Source organism: Porites lutea, chromosome 2 (genome assembly GCF_958299795.1).
Source record: "Porites lutea chromosome 2, jaPorLute2.1, whole genome shotgun sequence".
Classification (NCBI taxonomy): Eukaryota; Metazoa; Cnidaria; class Anthozoa; order Scleractinia; family Poritidae; genus Porites; species Porites lutea.
The window spans coordinates 36,581,014-36,598,332 of record NC_133202.1 but is presented as its reverse complement, the minus strand read 5'-3'; the positions used below and the strand labels follow the sequence as shown (position 1 = coordinate 36,598,332).

At 37.1% G+C, this 17,319-nt stretch overlaps 4 protein-coding genes across 4 annotated transcripts in view; 2 read left to right on the top strand and 2 right to left on the bottom strand.

Moving 5' to 3' along the window:
* LOC140928510 (dipeptidase 1-like) overlaps nucleotides 1-14,708 on the top strand; it is a 53,919-nt gene extending 39,211 nt beyond the window's left edge. The window contains exon 11 of the mRNA XM_073378268.1: nucleotides 14,699-14,708. The gene's annotated coding sequence lies outside the window, so the exon portion shown is untranslated. The remainder of the gene's footprint in view (nucleotides 1-14,698) is intronic.
* Nucleotides 1-17,319, bottom strand: part of LOC140928512 (leukocyte receptor cluster member 1-like) — a 137,705-nt gene that overhangs the window by 5,860 nt on the left and 114,526 nt on the right. The window contains exons 2-3 of the mRNA XM_073378270.1: nucleotides 554-630; nucleotides 272-371 (exon numbers count right to left, since the gene is read on the bottom strand). Coding sequence (XP_073234371.1) covers nucleotides 272-371; nucleotides 554-576 — 123 coding nt within the window. The 5' untranslated portion in view covers nucleotides 577-630. The remainder of the gene's footprint in view (nucleotides 1-271; nucleotides 372-553; nucleotides 631-17,319) is intronic.
* On the top strand, nucleotides 772-3,169 carry LOC140928508 (uncharacterized). The gene is made up of 2 exons (XM_073378267.1): nucleotides 772-1,058; nucleotides 2,473-3,169. The coding sequence occupies exons 1-2, from the start codon at nucleotides 827-829 to the stop codon at nucleotides 2,805-2,807; spliced, it is 567 nt and encodes a 188-aa protein (XP_073234368.1). The 5' UTR covers nucleotides 772-826; the 3' UTR covers nucleotides 2,808-3,169.
* Nucleotides 3,159-12,162, bottom strand: LOC140928507 (zinc finger TRAF-type-containing protein 1-like). Its single transcript, XM_073378266.1, has 4 exons — nucleotides 11,873-12,162; nucleotides 10,547-10,785; nucleotides 5,536-5,747; nucleotides 3,159-4,704 (listed from the first exon to the last, which is right to left on the bottom strand). The coding sequence occupies exons 1-4, from the start codon at nucleotides 12,065-12,067 to the stop codon at nucleotides 4,325-4,327; spliced, it is 1,026 nt and encodes a 341-aa protein (XP_073234367.1). The 5' UTR covers nucleotides 12,068-12,162; the 3' UTR covers nucleotides 3,159-4,324.

Genomic DNA, 17,319 nt, shown 5'->3' with positions numbered 1-17,319 from the left:
ACAGTAAAGGCATTCTGCTTCCTAATACTGTAAAAACATAGTGAGAAAAGAGGTACCTATCCGGATACTGAAAATTTCAAGATTTTACTTTCAAGTTTTGACACTCTAAAGGCGTCTTTTTCAAGCGACTGCATGCTGTCACTTCACAAGCATAACACAACAGTGTAAAAAACCTTGAACGTTAAAAGTACCAAATCTCTAATCTTGAAGGGGACCTCTTTTCTCATAAAGTTTAAACTACATGTACGTAGAATCAGTGCTAGTAACTCACTGCGAGGGCCACTCTCCTTTCTCTCTCGATTTCTTCCTTTCTGGCATTCTCTTCATCACGTCTCACACGTTCGACATTATCTTTGTTTCGAACATGCCAACTGAAAGAAAAAGTAAAGCAGTTTTTTTTTAAGCTTAAGCTTATGAGCTTAAGTTTATATTAAGCTTATTTCAATTAAACTCATATCATTTGGTTTGAAATTATAAGCTCATGAAGCCACATCCAGTTATGAAAACTTGGGTAAAGTAAGCTTCTCCTTAAACGTGAGATATAATTGCATACCTCTTCTTTGGCAAAATGTTCATCTTCGCTTTTAAACCTGAATATTTTTGTCCACAACGTCTTGTTTACGAACACGACGTACAAGCGAACAAACCACACAATCCCAAATCCAAAATACAGAAGGTAATCCAGCGGTTAGCTACTGAGGCGACTGCGCGCGTTTAGTTTTTGGCGGCGTCCTTTTAAGCGGTGTCCAGCTACTTTCGCGGGCGATTCAATATGGCGGACAAGTAATGTAATGGTTTGCGAATCTTCGTCGTTTCTTCCTGCAAAATGAGTGAAAGAGCTATATCAACAGCCGTATCCGACTTTGTCTTGGCTGGATGCACTTACTATGCAGCAATTAATGTGTACGAAAAATCGTTCTACGCTGCGTGGGGTTTAATTTGTGTCGCTGTTGCTGCATCTCTTGGAGTGTTAAACTTTGGAAAGATGCTCCCAAGACGTGTGCACAGTGACGTGATTCGACTGCATGCGTTATTCACATGGCTGGCGTCATCAGTAGGTAAGATACAATGAGAAAATGGTTTTCCCATAATATAGATGCTAGGGGCTGTTGTACACTCGCGTTGAGTATAAACCCCGGCTGCTGAGCAACATTAAGAATGTTCATGCAGTCCCCTTTTTTTGGGCAAGATCGTCAAGATCGAGCACCTTCCGGTACGGGCGACCATCTTGGTTTCATATGTACCGAGGGGGCGGGCATCGGGATTGGGAGGGAGACGAGAAAATCATTTTATAACCACTCCCCCCCCCCCCGCCCCCCGCAACCCACACACACAGACACTCACATCCTGCTAAGGGTGGCAAGTTTTCGAAATTGAGGGGTCGAAATTTTCTTCTAAGAAGCCAACAAAATTTGGATCCTTCAGACATTTCTTTAAACAGTGCCGACAAAAAGGTGACCCTTTCAATTAATTTTCATTTTTCAAAGGGCACCAACCATCTTTAGGGTGGTGCGAATAAAAAAGGGAACTATCAAGGCCAAAAAGGAGGGAAGATGACAATGATGGTCAATTGGCAGCAAGGGGGCATTGATGTGAAATTTCAGCATTCAGTATTACAGTTTGTGTGTATTTGGCAGAGAGGGGTCCTTTTTTCAGGGGCATGGAACCGTAGAACCATAGGTTTTATTAATTATGTCAAAAGGGCTAATTAACCATTGCATGCCAAGGATCCTAGCGTTTTAGTGGAAATGAGGTGGGCAATGACTAAGTTGTGATGGAAATCTCAGTGCCATTAAATGCATGAGAGCTTAATTTGCAAGTTTTAAAGTCAGGTTTCCACCCCAAACAAGGTCACCTCCAACCTGACTTTCATTCAAAAACCAGGATATTCAGTTCACAACTGTTAAATAGCATATCATTAGCAGGTGTGAAGGTGCCTTTTGCATATTTTTAGACTTATTTCGCAGTAAACTTCGAGGGCATCACCCCTCTCCTTCTAAGCATACCTGGGCAGGATAAGAGTTATTGCAGTCACCTTACTGGGTGGCCTGCTCCTTAAACAAACCACTGCTTTCACTCCACATGCACTTGATGCATGTTCAGCTCAGTTTTTATGTGGGAATTGGCATTTGATTATTCAAAGTCTGGAGTGCAGACAATAAGATTTCTCCCAGGGTGTAGGCCAAAAACCTGAAAATTTACTAAGGATTATATGTATTACAGGACACATACCTTAGTCCCGATGTCTATACATATCTGGTAATTTTGAGAGCGTTTGAATGGCTGTATCTCAATTTCAACATAGGCTGCCCAGAAAAGGACCAAAGTTGAGGATTTTGTTAAGTTTGATGTGCTTTTTCTCAGTATATGGGTCTTTCGCTGATAACCCCATAATATACAGCCTTGTACCCAGCGCCCCTTGGTTTGAAAATAAGGCAATGCAGGAGCATAACCTACAGTGTATCTTTGCAGGAATTCCCTTTATTGCTGCAGGATTTTGCTTCTACCATCACAAGCCTGCAAATGCCACCTTCCATTTTGTGAGTTCAGTTGGTGCATGCTTACTCTCATTAGTCCATACTCCATTGAAAGAGAAGTTAAGCATAGTAGTGAGCAGCCTGGCAGTGATAGGAATATTACTGGTAACATTTATTAACTCAAACTTTTCTGCTTCTGTCGGTGCCTTGGCTTATGGACTTGCAAGTGCAGTTAAGTCAACTAATTTTCTTGGTTTACCAGGTGTTGACTGGTTTCATTATGTTTTAGCTGTGGCAAATCTTCTTCTTATGTTTGGTTTGATCAAGTAGAATTGCCAAACAAATACGTCCGACCATAGCAATGAATCTTGGACGTGCACATACATGTATAGCTGTAGTGAAATCATCTTTGTGAACGAGATTTTGTAAACCCAACATTCCCATTGGTTTCAAGTAAACTGTCATCAAAGGTTGAGGGGTGCATTCAAAGATGCCCTGAGTGACTCTCTGTTCGTTTCATAGGCAAAGAGAGGGCAATATGCAGTGCCAGATATAGGGAGGAGGGTTAGGAGGAGTTCCCCCTAAATAGATCTGGTTAACAGAGAAAATTTTTGAAAAACTTCATAATGACCACCACAACTTGTGCCGAGGGTATAGCATGATTAAAAAGTCTTGAAAACATTATGTAAGTTGAAAGAATTTTAATGATATCAAGTACGCTGTACTAAAAGATAGGCATGGTTGCTGATAGTTTTTTGCCTACCTCAAACAATGATGAACATTCATTTACATTCCTCTTAATTTCACTTTGCTGTAGGGTTTATCTACTGTTAAAATAATTCATATTTACAAGCAGTCAAAATTGATTTGATCAAGCTTAAATTACACTTTACTTATACATATTCAGTGTTCAGATTCACACAAGCTAGAATGCAATTTTACACAAATTCCAGGAAGTATTAGGAACAGTAAAATCTATCACACCTCTCCACACTAATGATATTGACTAAGATACTGATAGAGTATTTACATCAAGGTTAATAATAAATTTAATTCTCTGTATATGTTTTGATGATTGAAAAGACATCTGTGAAGCAGATTCAGTTTCTTTTGTGAATAAATATGTTTGTAGAATTCTTGACAGACAAAAAATAAAGACAGAGAAGAAGGTACAATGGAACCCAGAAATAACAAAATGCCGTAAGACTTGTCCTGTAACTGGTAAAACAATAATGTTTTTCATAACAGGCCCACGTTGTTCAAAAGTTGGATAGTGCTATCCACCAGATAAATCACTATCCAGTGAATAAAAATTACGAAAACTAATAGCATTATCCACTGGATAGTGATTTATCCAGTGGATAGCACTATCCACCTTTTGAACAACTGGAGCCTGGTCTGTGGTAAAAAGGAGTTTTGTTAAGTTGAGATGAGCAGACTCCATCATAACTGCCGCTTCTAGAGTATCTTCACTACTGTTTTTGGTCAATATATAAACAATTTCAACAATAATAATAATAATAATAGCTCAGAGTTAAATTCCATAAAACCCTTCTGTTCCTGTCTACAGGTGTTATTATTCTGGAAACTACCATAAATCGCAATCATAAAATGTGCTGCAGTTCTGATAGAACTCTCTTTGCAAATAAGTGTCACTACAGAATTAAGAAAAATCCCCAATGAAAAATACGCAAAAGAGCTTTAAGTTGTAAATTAAACAGAACAGGCATCCATGAGTTTTCATAGTTGCTGAAACATTAAATAATAATACTGCATTCTTGCAAGCTTAACAGTGAAACTGAAAAACTTATATTATTTCTATACATACACCTTTCATAACTAGAAACTCAATCTGAGCCAGGAATTTGAAAAATTATCATCCTCAACTTAATAGAATTGGCCTCCAGCATCTTATTGCATTCCAGAGGGTCTGAAAGAACAAGATCATGGTAACCACTTTCCTGAACGTCACAAGTGAACTGCTGCTGGTGAACTTCCGGCTTGATCATCAAGTCACTGAATGGGCTCTGAAGCATCAGAAACTTGACATTCAGATTTGTTTTCCCTTTCTGCACAAGTTGGTAAGTAAGGATGCGTTTCACAGTTTTCTCATTTCCAACAACGTTTGCCTTGACAACCCACTGTTGACCTAGGGCACTGAAACGACTGCTCTCATAGCAAAGCTGAGGTATATAGTCATCTGAGCGGTAAGGCTTGAGCTGCAAGTCTACAGATGTTAATAGGATTGTGAACTTGAATTGGTTAGTAGGAATGTATGTGTTGCCAGATTGTGGATGAGTTGATGGGGATGTGTTCAAAGTATGTTTGAATGATGGAGAGAGAACATCAATATTGTTTTCATAAATGCAACACAGCTTTTCATAGGAACTGTCAAGAGACAGAGAAGCCTGTAGTCTCCTTTGCAGCTGTTATTACAGTCATCATTCAGTGCACCACCCCACTAACTGGGGAGGAGCGTTGCATGATGATCCTAATAACCACTGCAAAGGAGACTATGGGCATGAGGCATTAGCTTTTTTATATCCAAATAACCACCACAATATCCCTACAAGAAGCTGAAAATGGTAAACAATACACAGAGAAAATATTCAAGCCCTGTGCAAATCAATGAACTTATAATGTTGAAAGAGTGTTAGTAACAATATTGTGAAGTAGTTTTCACAGCCTCACCATGGATTGGTACTAACCAAGCCTGAAAAAACTGTGAACAGTCAAAAACGTAATCAGTATCAACAAAGATGATGAAGAAACAACAGTCTGTGACAACCCATCACAAAAAAATAGTAATAAGGAAGAATTAATTTGTGAAAGTCTACAAAGGAAAGGAAAGATAAAAACAAATCATAGACAAACATACTCAAGATAATGAATCAAACATTGAGCAACAAACCACATTACCCTCCCCTGCTGCATCCTATAAAATCCGCTGCGGTTAATTTTGCTCTGTATTAAGAACAATGATTAGTGTAGTCTACTTAGTGAGCTGTTTTGAACGCAAAAGAGGAGAAAAAGAAAATCAAAGGAATTGAATATTAACCATTTATAGCAATCTTTTCATGTGACAGCAATGTAACGATGTTTTGGAAGAGTTCCATCTCATCCTTGTGCTTTCTATCAACAACTTCTAAGGATTCCATCAGTTGTAATCCTGTCATGCCTGGATGTGCACACTTTTCCTCGTGATCCCTCAGCTTGTGAAATGGACCGTGCCACAGGCAACCTATTCTTTTGAACTTGCAGTGCACAGGCCTGAAAATGCATAAGACACTAATCAAAACTGTAGGGAGGAAGATAGTGCTGTCTCAGGGAAGTGAAATATGAGTGAGACAAAAAAATGTTTTAATTTGTAATTTTCTAATAAAGTGTAGTTAGGCTGAAAGACAAAAATGTTAGCAAATAATTTATTTAGAATTAAATATAATTAGTGTGGATGCATGATGCTGGTGTTGGGTTTTCCACCTGTCAAAAGAAAGTAAAAAAGTCCAAGAATTAATAACTGAAATCTTGATAAACTTGTTGATAAATCCATACTGACTGCATAACTACTTCCTCAGTTCTACTTAATTGAGTGGTTGGTTGAAAACAAAGATGGTTACATGAGTTGTCTACTTGCTACTGTACCATTGCTCTCCTTTTGAATTCTTACTCTTTAGTATTTTACAACTGAACAGAGAATGTCTACATATTTGTCTACATGACTTGCATAATAATATTTTGTTAAATAAAAATGTAGACACATAGCATCTGGCAATACTCCAACATTAACAGTAATCTTCCTGTCTAAAAACTTTTCCAAACTGGGTTAGATTTCTATAAATAACACTTAATCTTCCTCTTAGCCTACATGTATGATTGTTCTTCCATGCACTGCCAAGGTCATTATTCTAATCCAACTCAAATTAAGGTAGATTTCTACATAAGGGATTGAACTGTTATTGTTGGCATGTGAGAAAATTGGCTTTAAGCCCTAAATTGTCATCGGGTCCTGCAGTTGACGTCTGTGAATTTATGAAATGCAATCACCCTTGATAAAATTGACCACAATTATGAGACCAAGTTTCACTAAGGTAAATTATCATGGCTTAACATTGTATAAGAGGTTTTTGTGATGGCACTATTTTAACAAGGGCTTGCTAAAAACAAAACATTCACTGGAAAAACTGATATATCTTTAGTTAAATAGAGAGGAGAAGTGACGATGTCACAAAAACTAAATTTGTGAAATTTTGGAATTGGCTGGCATATCCTAAAAGAACAACTTGAAAACTATTTGCTTGCTAAAAATTATCCTGTTTGTGCAAACTGGTGAGGAGGTAAAAGCACTGTTATGCTTCAATAACTCCATATAAGTCCTGGATGGTTAACAATACAATCCAAGCCAATTTTAGAAGGATTTGTATGGAGTCATCAGAGCAAACTGGTGCTTGTATCATATCTCCTCACCAATTCTTTTTCGCACCAACAGGCTGATTGTTGGCAAGGAGGCTTTTTTCATGTGGTTCTTTCTGAATATGCTAACCAATCCCATACTTTCACAAATTTGAATTTCAGTAACCTCACACTTCTCTTCTCTACAGGTAGGTCATGAATAAAATTATAAACTGAGTGCACCAAAATGTTCAAAGCAAAGCTAGTTCTATAACGGGGGAACTGATACTGGAATTGTGCTAATAATGATCCTCCTTTGAAGAGCCGATCCCTATCAAACAAGGTGGTTTTTTCAAGATTGAATTTAAAGCCTGACAACTTTAAAAACATAATTGATTACACACAGATGTGGTCAATTTATTGAGTGACTGTATCTATCATGACCTAAATCAAAAATGCTTCAAAATACGTTGTGAAACTTCCAAAACAAAACCACTGTTCTATTAGTATGAAGACAACTTTTGGATGGTGAAGAACAACTTTTGATGACATCCTAAACTATTGCAACCTTTACACCTAAAAAGCCTGCATCATCAACAAACTACACTACAACAACATACAGCTTTAAAGTACACTAACAAGCACACATACAAGTTTAAAACATAATACTGCATGCCACACAAATAATACAGAGCACTGAGGTGGCATTAGCAAAATTTACTTTACTTAGTTACAATTAAATTACTGACAGATCCTTTAACTATGGTATTATATTACCAAGACATTATTATTTTAAGAAAATACATTAATATAACGTAGTTATTTTATCTTGTTATTGCCGTAGCCTAGCTTATGTGCTGCTGCAACAGTGATTACATCACAACTTTTCATTTCAGTCAATTGCATCCCAGGCCAATGCTACAAAAAAGGACCTAATTTGGTATCAAACGTGAAGTTTTGTTGTCATCGTGTTTGACACCAAATTATGTCAAGGTTTTTACTCATGTCACACCTAAGATACTATGATAATGACAGAAGGGTAAGAGAAACCAGATGGTCTGCCACATGATAGTTTTTTTAATACCCATATGGCAAATCTTAACTTTTGGCAAGGTGGAGAATTTTACTCTCATATGTTTCCGCTAGTCATTTCTTTGTTTTTCATTGTGCCCTTTCAACCCCTTTTCTTGGTTTTCACCACTTGATATTATCAATAATATTGGTTGTGCAGGACAGTTAGTGGCACCATGGTTAGTTAAAGGTGATTGGTGAGTTTTAATCCTCACTCAAGTGTGTTGGAAACTGTCTCCTAAGCATGTCTGATTCTGGGTGTATACTGTCCCTGTTGATGCTGCTGCAGTGCATTTGAGTGGTACCACAGAGAAAAAGGCCTCTAGCACAAAGAATGAGGATTGAAAATCAGCAATTATGATCATTGATCAACCACAGTGTCACTTTACTGCACAGCAGCCAGTCAACACCATCACCTGATAAAAGCCTTTGGTCACCTAGCTTGACAAAACAGCCAACATTTTACAAGACTAGTATGCCACCAACACCACCACTGAATTCCCTGTAAGCTGATATCTAAGGGACAAGCACAGAAATTCCATACTGATGATATGTCAATTCCGAGATCTGGGTAGTGCTTTTGATGGTCATGCCACAAGGGAATTATTATTTGCTTCAACCAATCAAAACTGCTACCCATATATTGGTAGTAACATTTGAATTTCTGCAGTTGTTCCTCAGACGTCATTTCATGGGGAAACCAGTATTGGCGTGGCAAAATGTCAGCTGTTTTTTCAGGCCACCGGTTACCAGTCAAAACATTGCATCAATTTACTACATGATTACTGTGAGACAAAAATTACAAAAGAAAAAAAAACAATTAAGACTTTTTCTTCTTAGTCCTCATCAGAAATAAAAATGTAGTCAAACCTGGGCACTGTTTAGCTTATCTGCCCAACAAACTGTAATACTAGGTGCAGATTTCTCTACACAGATGGTGCCAGAATAAAGCTTAGGGTGTGAGTGTGAGAAGGGGACGAATTCAAGTGTGTAAAATAACCAGTTGACATTTTAAGTTAATAGAATGTACTAAAAAGGAATCAAGGAGTTAGGTGCCTTTTCACAGAAAACAGGAAATTAGCTTCTATAGGCCATTTGCACGATGACGTCATTTTACTACTACGACCTGAATCCTTTAGGGTTTTGCTTTCTTGTGCAAATTAAGGCTTTTGTTATTTAAACCTCTCTGGGATTACAAAATTTAAATATGAAAGAAAAAACGAAAAGGATTCTGGTCGTAGTAGTAAAATGACGCCATCGTGCAAATGGCCTATTGGTAAAAGCATTCCAAATCTTGTTTTTCTTATCACATCTTCAATGTTGTAAAACAATATTATGCCTTACTCCTCACTATTTTGCAGAGGGGGATATTTACATAATTATGCAAGCATGGCAGCTTTTCTATTTGATCAATACTCATGTTAAATGACTCTTCAATCAACATAGCCTGAGAAAGCAGACAACATTCCATGGTACCACCACTGGTTTCCCCGTGAAATTATGATGTCTGAGAAACAAGTGCAGAAATTCCATACTGATGATGCATCACTACCAAGACCTGTGTAGTGCTTCTGATTGGTCATGCTGCATGGGAAATTTGCTTCAACCAATTAGAAGCACTACCCAGATCTGGGTAGTGACGCATCATCAGTATGGAATTTCTGTGCTTGTTTCTTAGAGATCATTTCGCAGGGGAAACCAGTGGTGGTATTGTGAAATGTAATCTGTTATCTCTGGCTACAATCAGCAATACATTTATGCGTCCACCAATAGATCAACTCCCATTTCCTTATACAATAATAAACACAATTATCAACAAACCCCTCTTTTCTTTAACATCCCAGTATGTTGAACTTTAAATGTCAACTAGTCATTTACTGAAAACATTCCCAGAATTTATTTCTATTGTTAGCACTCCGAAAACAAAAAAAGGAAAAACAGAGACTCAACATTTTAAATTGTTTTATTCATTTTTTCAAAGATTATCATACTACCATGACAAGAATATTTAGGCTGACATTTTTATTAATAATATTATTTGTACACTGTAATGCAGTCTTCTGGATATTTCTTAACTCACTTAAATACTAATTAATCAGTTTTCTTACATTGTCAGTGGCACATTGAGATCTAAAATAATAATTTATTTTTTACAACCATAAAGCAGGCTCTTCATTATACAATCTACCAACTAAAATATGTTAAGTACATCAAAAGTGTAACACAACAACTTAAATTTGTTGTTTTAAGAGAAAAAATCAACCAAAGAGTCTTTAATTTCATGTGATAAACATGAAAAACATCAGTTTTGCAAGTTAGAAGCACAGGGAGGGGAAAAAGTTGGTGAAATGGGTAAATGTTTCAGGGAGATTGAAGTGAAAGTAAAAAAGGTGCACATGGCATACCGTAATGTTACCCCCATGCCCAGAGAAGATCACACAGACAGAGATAAAATGCAAACAATATATTTTTTTCACTATTTTATTTCATCAATGCATAAAGAAAAAAATGAGCTGCAAAAGACTGAGATGCACAAAAAGTGAAGCATTTCAATGTTGAAACACTGAAGAAGCAAGATCAGTAAAACTAAATCCAAACAAGTCACATACCTGTTCAGGCATTCTTTCTCCTCATGATTTCGTAAACTGCTCCGTGGCAACTCCTGACTGCAGTGTGAGCATTCTGTTGGAAGCTCAGAGATTGTTTTCTCAACAGCTAGGTTGCGAGAGCAGATGTTGCGATTAATCTCAGTTCGGCAGTTTGGACAAGTTGGCTGCTCATTTTTAAGCCGGCTGTCAGCCAGAAGGTGAGTGAAGCATGAGGCACACATGAGGTGTCCATTTCGACACTAAGTTAGAGAAGAATGCAATTTACCATAATATTAGAAACCACAATGTTGACTACATTGGCTATAAAAGATGTACCCACAATAATACCATCGATGTTATAACACACCATCGCATAGACATGTTAATGCTTTAATCCCTAATAAGGTAATAATTATCTTACATAAGCCAAGGGACCCTGGGACCAAGTAGAAAGTAAAAAAAAATAATAACGTAACAATTAATAAATTTGTTATTGTTTGTTACTTCTCTCTGTGTCCCACCATGACTGTTGTGTGATTTATTTGTGCGAAGGCAGATAGATATTACTGTTTTATAGAGAATTATTTATGAGAATTTAAGTTAAATCATTAAATATTAACAATATTAAAACAAAACAGTGTGATTAATTTTTAATAGCACCCAATACAAGTGGAAGATCGGTTCAATTCTAAAACGTCGCAGGATCGTTAAAAGCCATCCACGTATTACCCACGTGGACAACAGAAAAGATCTTTGTATGGCAGTTAGACAACCTTCAACATCCGGAAGCTATCACGCCTTTATCACATGCACGTTTAGCAAATTCTACACAATATTTTAACGCTTCAGTAGACCACATTAAGTCCAAGGATGCAAACCAATTTTGTGTCAGATTAAGGAAGAAACCGAAAATGTTACGATAAAAATTGTTTCAACCTTATTTGCTCAACACTCTGAACCTCAAATCCTTCAACGAAATGTTTATTTTTCAAATGAACGCGAACTTACGGGGTAGCTAGTTGGAAATGAAGGCATGAATGTCAACGAAGGATGAAAATTGACAAGGATTATTTTGACCTCCCCTTGTCAAGTTAACCTCGAATACACACAGGGAGTGTCCACGCTGCTAAAAGAAAAATAATAATTGAAAACCTGACAATGAATATAAGCTAAAAGATAGAAAAAGAAAGCGCGTTGAAAACGTAAGCTTAACTTGAAGTCCATAAACATGTATTGGCGTTGAGCCTAGCCAAGGAATTTACAGCAGGAGTTAGCCCTTTTCTGAACATGAGCATGAAAACTGGAATAAGCAAACATCTATTTAAACAAACAGCAAAATAGAAATACCTGAAAAACCGATTTACTGGGCAAATCAAGGCAAACAGTGCAGCTCAAAATGTCGCTCAAACGAGCTTCGAGTTTACCGAGACGATCGATGTGTTTATCCTCTCTTAACTTTGCCTTTTTTAAAGGTGGTTCGATATTCTCTTTTTCGGAGGTATCTTCCACCTGTATGGAACCCTCAGCCTCTTCTTCTGACATACTCCCCTTTCTTGATATCAAAATACGCCCTGGAAAACGCCGATAGATCTTAACGTTTGTTTTGATGCCAGAAGATGATGTAATGTTTACGTCTTGTGCGCCTGCGTCACACAATTACAGAACAAAGGTCAATTGTTCCAATTAAGGGCATGATTTGGTCACGAGACTTTCAGGTGCCTCAGAGAGGGGCCTGGGTTGGGGTTAGATCCGCAACTCCTCCACCGCGGTCAAACGTCTGAGCATGCGCGAAGATTTGCTTGGTGATCGCTACATTCGATTTGGAAAATCTATACGCATGTGGCTACGTCTTCTTGCGGGCAAGAACAGAGAAATTTTCTTTGTATTTCAAGAAAGTTCACTGGCGATGAATAGGAAGAATAAGAAGAACATATAACAGGAAATGTAAGTATGAGTAAACTTGCCTTTGACAATCATAATATTCCCCAAGTGCTCTTATGCTCTTGTTGATCAAAATGGTGGCACACATTTGTGGCCGCTAAAAGTATAGCTCAAGTTTAAATAGTTTTAAATTGTTTAAGCTTTCTGTAATGTTTTTTATACTAACAGTGGCTTGAACGTAATTTGAATGGTTGGTATTTTTATTGAATACAAACCATATCTTTTGGGCTCTGGTTCGTTCTGCAAAATAAAAAATTTAGTAAATTGTCCGGTTGTCTTTTTTTTTGCGATGAAACTGTTCTTTTATGACTGACGACCTTAATTTTAAGCTTGTTCTTACCTTTTCACATCAAATATATTATCTCGCTCAGGGTTTAAGTCTGTATTAATAACAAACAAAATGTATCGATAATGAATAATTATTTTAGATCTCATTCATAAAATTCAATGACCACATCACATGAGTTTAGTAAACATAATCGAGCTCAAAAAAGATGTATGAACATCTATAGTGTCGGTGTTATTTATTGTTTTAGGCCAGGCACATTGTGAGGGGAAAAAGGTTTTTGTTTTAGCAGATGTTTAATAACCACACATAAGTTCAATAATCACAGCAGCATAAGATTATTTTTGACTGTTTGACATTGCAAATTGACCAGACATCAGTGTACATGCTGTCATTTCAACACTATTGCTTATTCTTCATGTTTGTTTACATTCATGACTAGGCTTCTGTTTTCATTACGCTGTCCATTCAATGCTCGCAGCTTGGTCTTAGTTTTACAGTTTAATTTACTAGCAATGGGGGGGGGGGGGGGGGGGGGTGGTAAATGAGGTCTCAGTTGTACAACCTTCTGTGTTGATTTAAACTGCCATGGTGTTTAATGATCTTGTATGCATCTTTAAAGTGGGCCAAATAATAGGAGTTAGAGATTATTGTGGGTTACTAGATGCTCATATAGCATTAAAAGGGAAGGTACTTGGTATCTACTGTAGTTTTGTTCTTGCTATAACAATCTGACAACTTATTATTTATTTGATTAAATCTATCTTATTTTTGTACAGAAAGTTAGGAAGGGGATGAATAGAAGACACAGAGTCTAGACCCTGAAGGAGAAGCAGATCCATGAGAAAAGGGTGCAAAATGAGAAGAAAGAATGGAAATGATGTACATAAAGAACACCTAATTTAACTGAAAAGACAAATAAAGGTTCCACTCAATTTTATTTGCAATTTTGTCTTCTTTCTTACAGTATTTTAGACTGTCTTTTAGAAAATCTTGTTAGCCAAGCAGTCTAACTGACCAGCCATCATTTGGAGATGGGCAGCTATCCTCTCAAGGCTTTGTTACCTGTTTATTATTATTATTTTTTCTGCTTTTTCTTAAAGTCTTCTTTCTTGATCTTTGATCACCTCTCTGGCTTAAACAAAGTGCATTATTATGGTCTAAGTGAAAAGTTAAATTCCATTTTTTTTCTTCTGTTTCAATCACAAATAGGACACCCCTTACTTCCATTTCTTTTTCTGACAACTGGAAACAGGGATGACTCCAACCAGTTTTTCGATGATCACTTGTAGTTAATTGCTTCTGACGAGCTTAAAATGCAAAGCACACTGCGTTTATATATAGCAAAATGTTGAAAGCCTTGGCTCACCTGATCAGGAGCTCAAAAGGTAATCAAGGAAATAGGTCATGTGGAGGGGAGGGGAGGGGAGGGAAGAGCTGAAAAAAAACCATTAACCGAGAAAAAAATATTTCTGTACAGTTGTTCATCTGCTTATAAAATATCACTTAAAATGAGAGGACAGTGAATTCAAATTGCTGAGAACAAAATTTTAGTAAAGTGTGGTTTACCATATTTTCTGATGTCTCTTTCGTTTGTTTTTGGAGTGAAGAGATTTATTAACTGCGTTGCTTCTGCATAATTATTGCACCATTTTGTCCGAGGTTTGTAGTCGGTAACGTTGTCAGGTTGTTCCTGCCCACCTCGTCAAATACTGCATACAGTCTCTCGAGGATTGGGATTTTAAATGGTTTTACTGTGTCCCCACGAAGACGGACAGGAGCAGCGTTTGTCCTCGGCAAGTATCGCGTTTCTATGCCTCAGGCAAGGCCATGATCCTTCAGCAGGTACCCCTTCTGCCCTCGATAAAACTTAATCAACACTCCGGAGCTGTTTTTGACTACAGTTTTCTCTTCCTGTTGGCTTCTCCCTTCGTGGACTCGTCACGCATTGGAACGGCGACATTCAGTAAACAAGGCTAAGCAAATGGCGACGACAAGCTTTCGCATGTCGGCTCTTTTAACACGAAGAACTTTTTTAGTGAAGGTCAAAAAAATTTAGTGAACTCGGAGAATAATGAAAATTTATCTAACTATTAACTGTGAAAACAAAAACCTTCACTTTGAAGTATTTCGCTTAACTTTAGCGTATTTCTGACGATTGTTCAACTATACTTTGCTTGACACCGGTCTCTGCAATGGTTTCAATTAAAATTTCGCGCGGGAAATTTCCCCGGCCGGGACCGGATACGAGTGCATTGCGCATGCTCGTGCGTTTGACCGCGGTTAAGATTTCACCGGCGAAAATTGTCTGATTGGTCGACGCGCGACCACGTGACATTGCCAATTCAAAATGGCGGCAATACATCCATCGTTTGTTTATTCCAGTGGAAAGAAGTGAAATCGCGGCTTAATATGAGTTGCAAATGCATATACGGATATTTTTAGAATAGCCTAGACTTTTTATTATCCTTTTTCACCTATTCCTATGGGATTCGTTCCCTGCGATGCTCGCGTTTTGGCTGGTTTACCGGATTCAACTTTGCACTCTTCACGATCACGAAGGACAACAATATTTTTGATGAAAGCCGGGTCACTAGAAAGAACGGCCTTTGTTCACAGCTCTATGCAGCGGAGAAATAAGACACTATGGGTCCTTTGAAATTGCTTAGACACCTGGAAGTTATTTTATTACTTTTTTTACCGAAAAGATAAAGCAAAATTATGTCTTCTCCAGCAAGACTTTCTAATTTATAAAAAAAGCTTGAACATGAGCTAAATGAACTGTAGTGTCTGCATTCATGTTCTTTTCATGGCAATTTTAATATCAAAACTTTAAAGCCGTCTATGACCGAGCAGGTTTTTTTTTTCTTTTTTTCTTTTCAATGGTTACTATGCTTGATCTGAATAAGATAATGAAATTTTTAAAATTAGGGCAATACTATATGTAAAAGAAGAGAACTTTGATTGCAAATATGTTAGTTGGAAAAAATACTGATTATACTATATGATCTTTTTACTATATAGGTTAGAAAAGTGATGAGTAGTCAAAAGTGCTACAAAGGAGTAAAAACCCAGATCTTTCCATTAGTAAATTTTATTGACACTGTCAGGGACATATACTTTGCTTGAATACACATTTGTTCTTCAAAAATCTTGTTTGTGAAGCTGCACTTTGTTTGATTCAGGATCAATCAATCTTTTCTGAAGAGAAATAAACAATAAAGTATGTTAGCATGTCACTACTTCAACACTGCCTTAGCCAACAACTAAGAAGAAACTCAACTTCATATAAAAAAAACAAAGTGAAAAATACTTCACTGTAAACCAACAACCGCTTCAAATATATATCACATTAAATTCATGCAAAATGTAGACCTGATGAGAAGTTTATAGGAAAAGAAACAAATGATAATTACAATGAAACTATAATGTTTGAATGAGATCTGTATTTGAGAGTTCTCTCATAATTCTGACAGAAGATCAAAATAGGAAACTGCATATGCTACACAACTGCATTCATCAACATGATCCAACTAAAATTTCATGAAGACTAAAAGTTTACTCCAAACTTTAAACTCCTGTAAGGTTTTTCCCAGGTTTGAATCACATTGAATGCATATTTAAACAGTAATTAGATCTGTGAAACATTAGAACGGTGCAATGTCGTGGAAGGTCTGGGACATTACTGAGACTCTAACAAAATCCTTTGGTGTGAGTTCCAAAGCCGCCTACTATTATTTTATTATGAGCCTGCTACTTAAAAACTTTTTGACAGCCCTGATATTGCACAGTAAATAAACACTGTTGGATATACACATGCAAGCGGTCCATGACCATCATCCTACCTATCCCTTAATCAAAAAACCTACAAATCGCCTTTTGCTGACTTTTTCACCTGATTTTGCATTAAATAGCCAGATTTGGTTGTTTTATGCTGAAAAGTGGATTTTTCTCAAAAAGCTTGGTACTTTGCTTACAGCTACAGTGTACATTGTAGAGCAGTCCCCTTTTGCTACGGCCCAAAGACTGGACACAGTGAACTCAAATGCTGTATTAGCCAATGGAATAATTCTAAGATGCATTTATGCTGTAGTAGCTAATAACATAAGATGTAAGAACCTGTGTTCCTGTTTCTTTATGATTCGTTTTACAAGGGATTTGAATCAGAGATCGTTAACATTGCCAGTGTCAAATGCTTGCTTGTCAGGCGAGTCGGATGCGACAGTTACACCTCAAGATAACTATCTTATAAGCTAATACAGTGTTACTACATGTACATCTAAATTATTATTTCTTAGCTAATACACTGTTTGGGTTCTCTGTGGACAAAGAAAACTGTCTGTAATAATGAGCTGTCCATAAAGTGGTGCTTATAATTTCATTTACCAGCAGTTCTTTTTATCTTAATATTCCAGATGGTATAAAAATTTAATTACGAACAACTTACTATTTGAAACTGGCTACAGTGTTGATGGGATGCTACAGTGTACAATAATACTTTGAAGGGTCTGACTGCACTCTTATCGATCATAGTCATTGCCTCCTGTGAGCCAATTCATGGATGAAT

Bases quoted from the DNA above. Each gene is read 5' to 3' on its own strand.
- LOC140928508 (XM_073378267.1), top strand. From the start codon at position 827: ATGAGTGAAAGAGCTATATCAACAGCCGTATCCGACTTTGTCTTGGCT. The intron at 1,059-2,472 runs GTAAGATACAAT...GTATCTTTGCAG, and splicing joins ATGGCTGGCGTCATCAGTAG to GAATTCCCTTTATTGCTGCA.
- LOC140928507 (XM_073378266.1), bottom strand. From the start codon at position 12,067: ATGTCAGAAGAAGAGGCTGAGGGTTCCATACAGGTGGAAGATACCTCC. The intron at 10,786-11,872 runs GTATTTCTATTT...TCTCTAACTTAG, and splicing joins CCAGTAAATCGGTTTTTCAG to TGTCGAAATGGACACCTCAT. The intron at 5,748-10,546 runs GTATGTGACTTG...ATGCATTTTCAG, and splicing joins GAGAAAGAATGCCTGAACAG to GCCTGTGCACTGCAAGTTCA.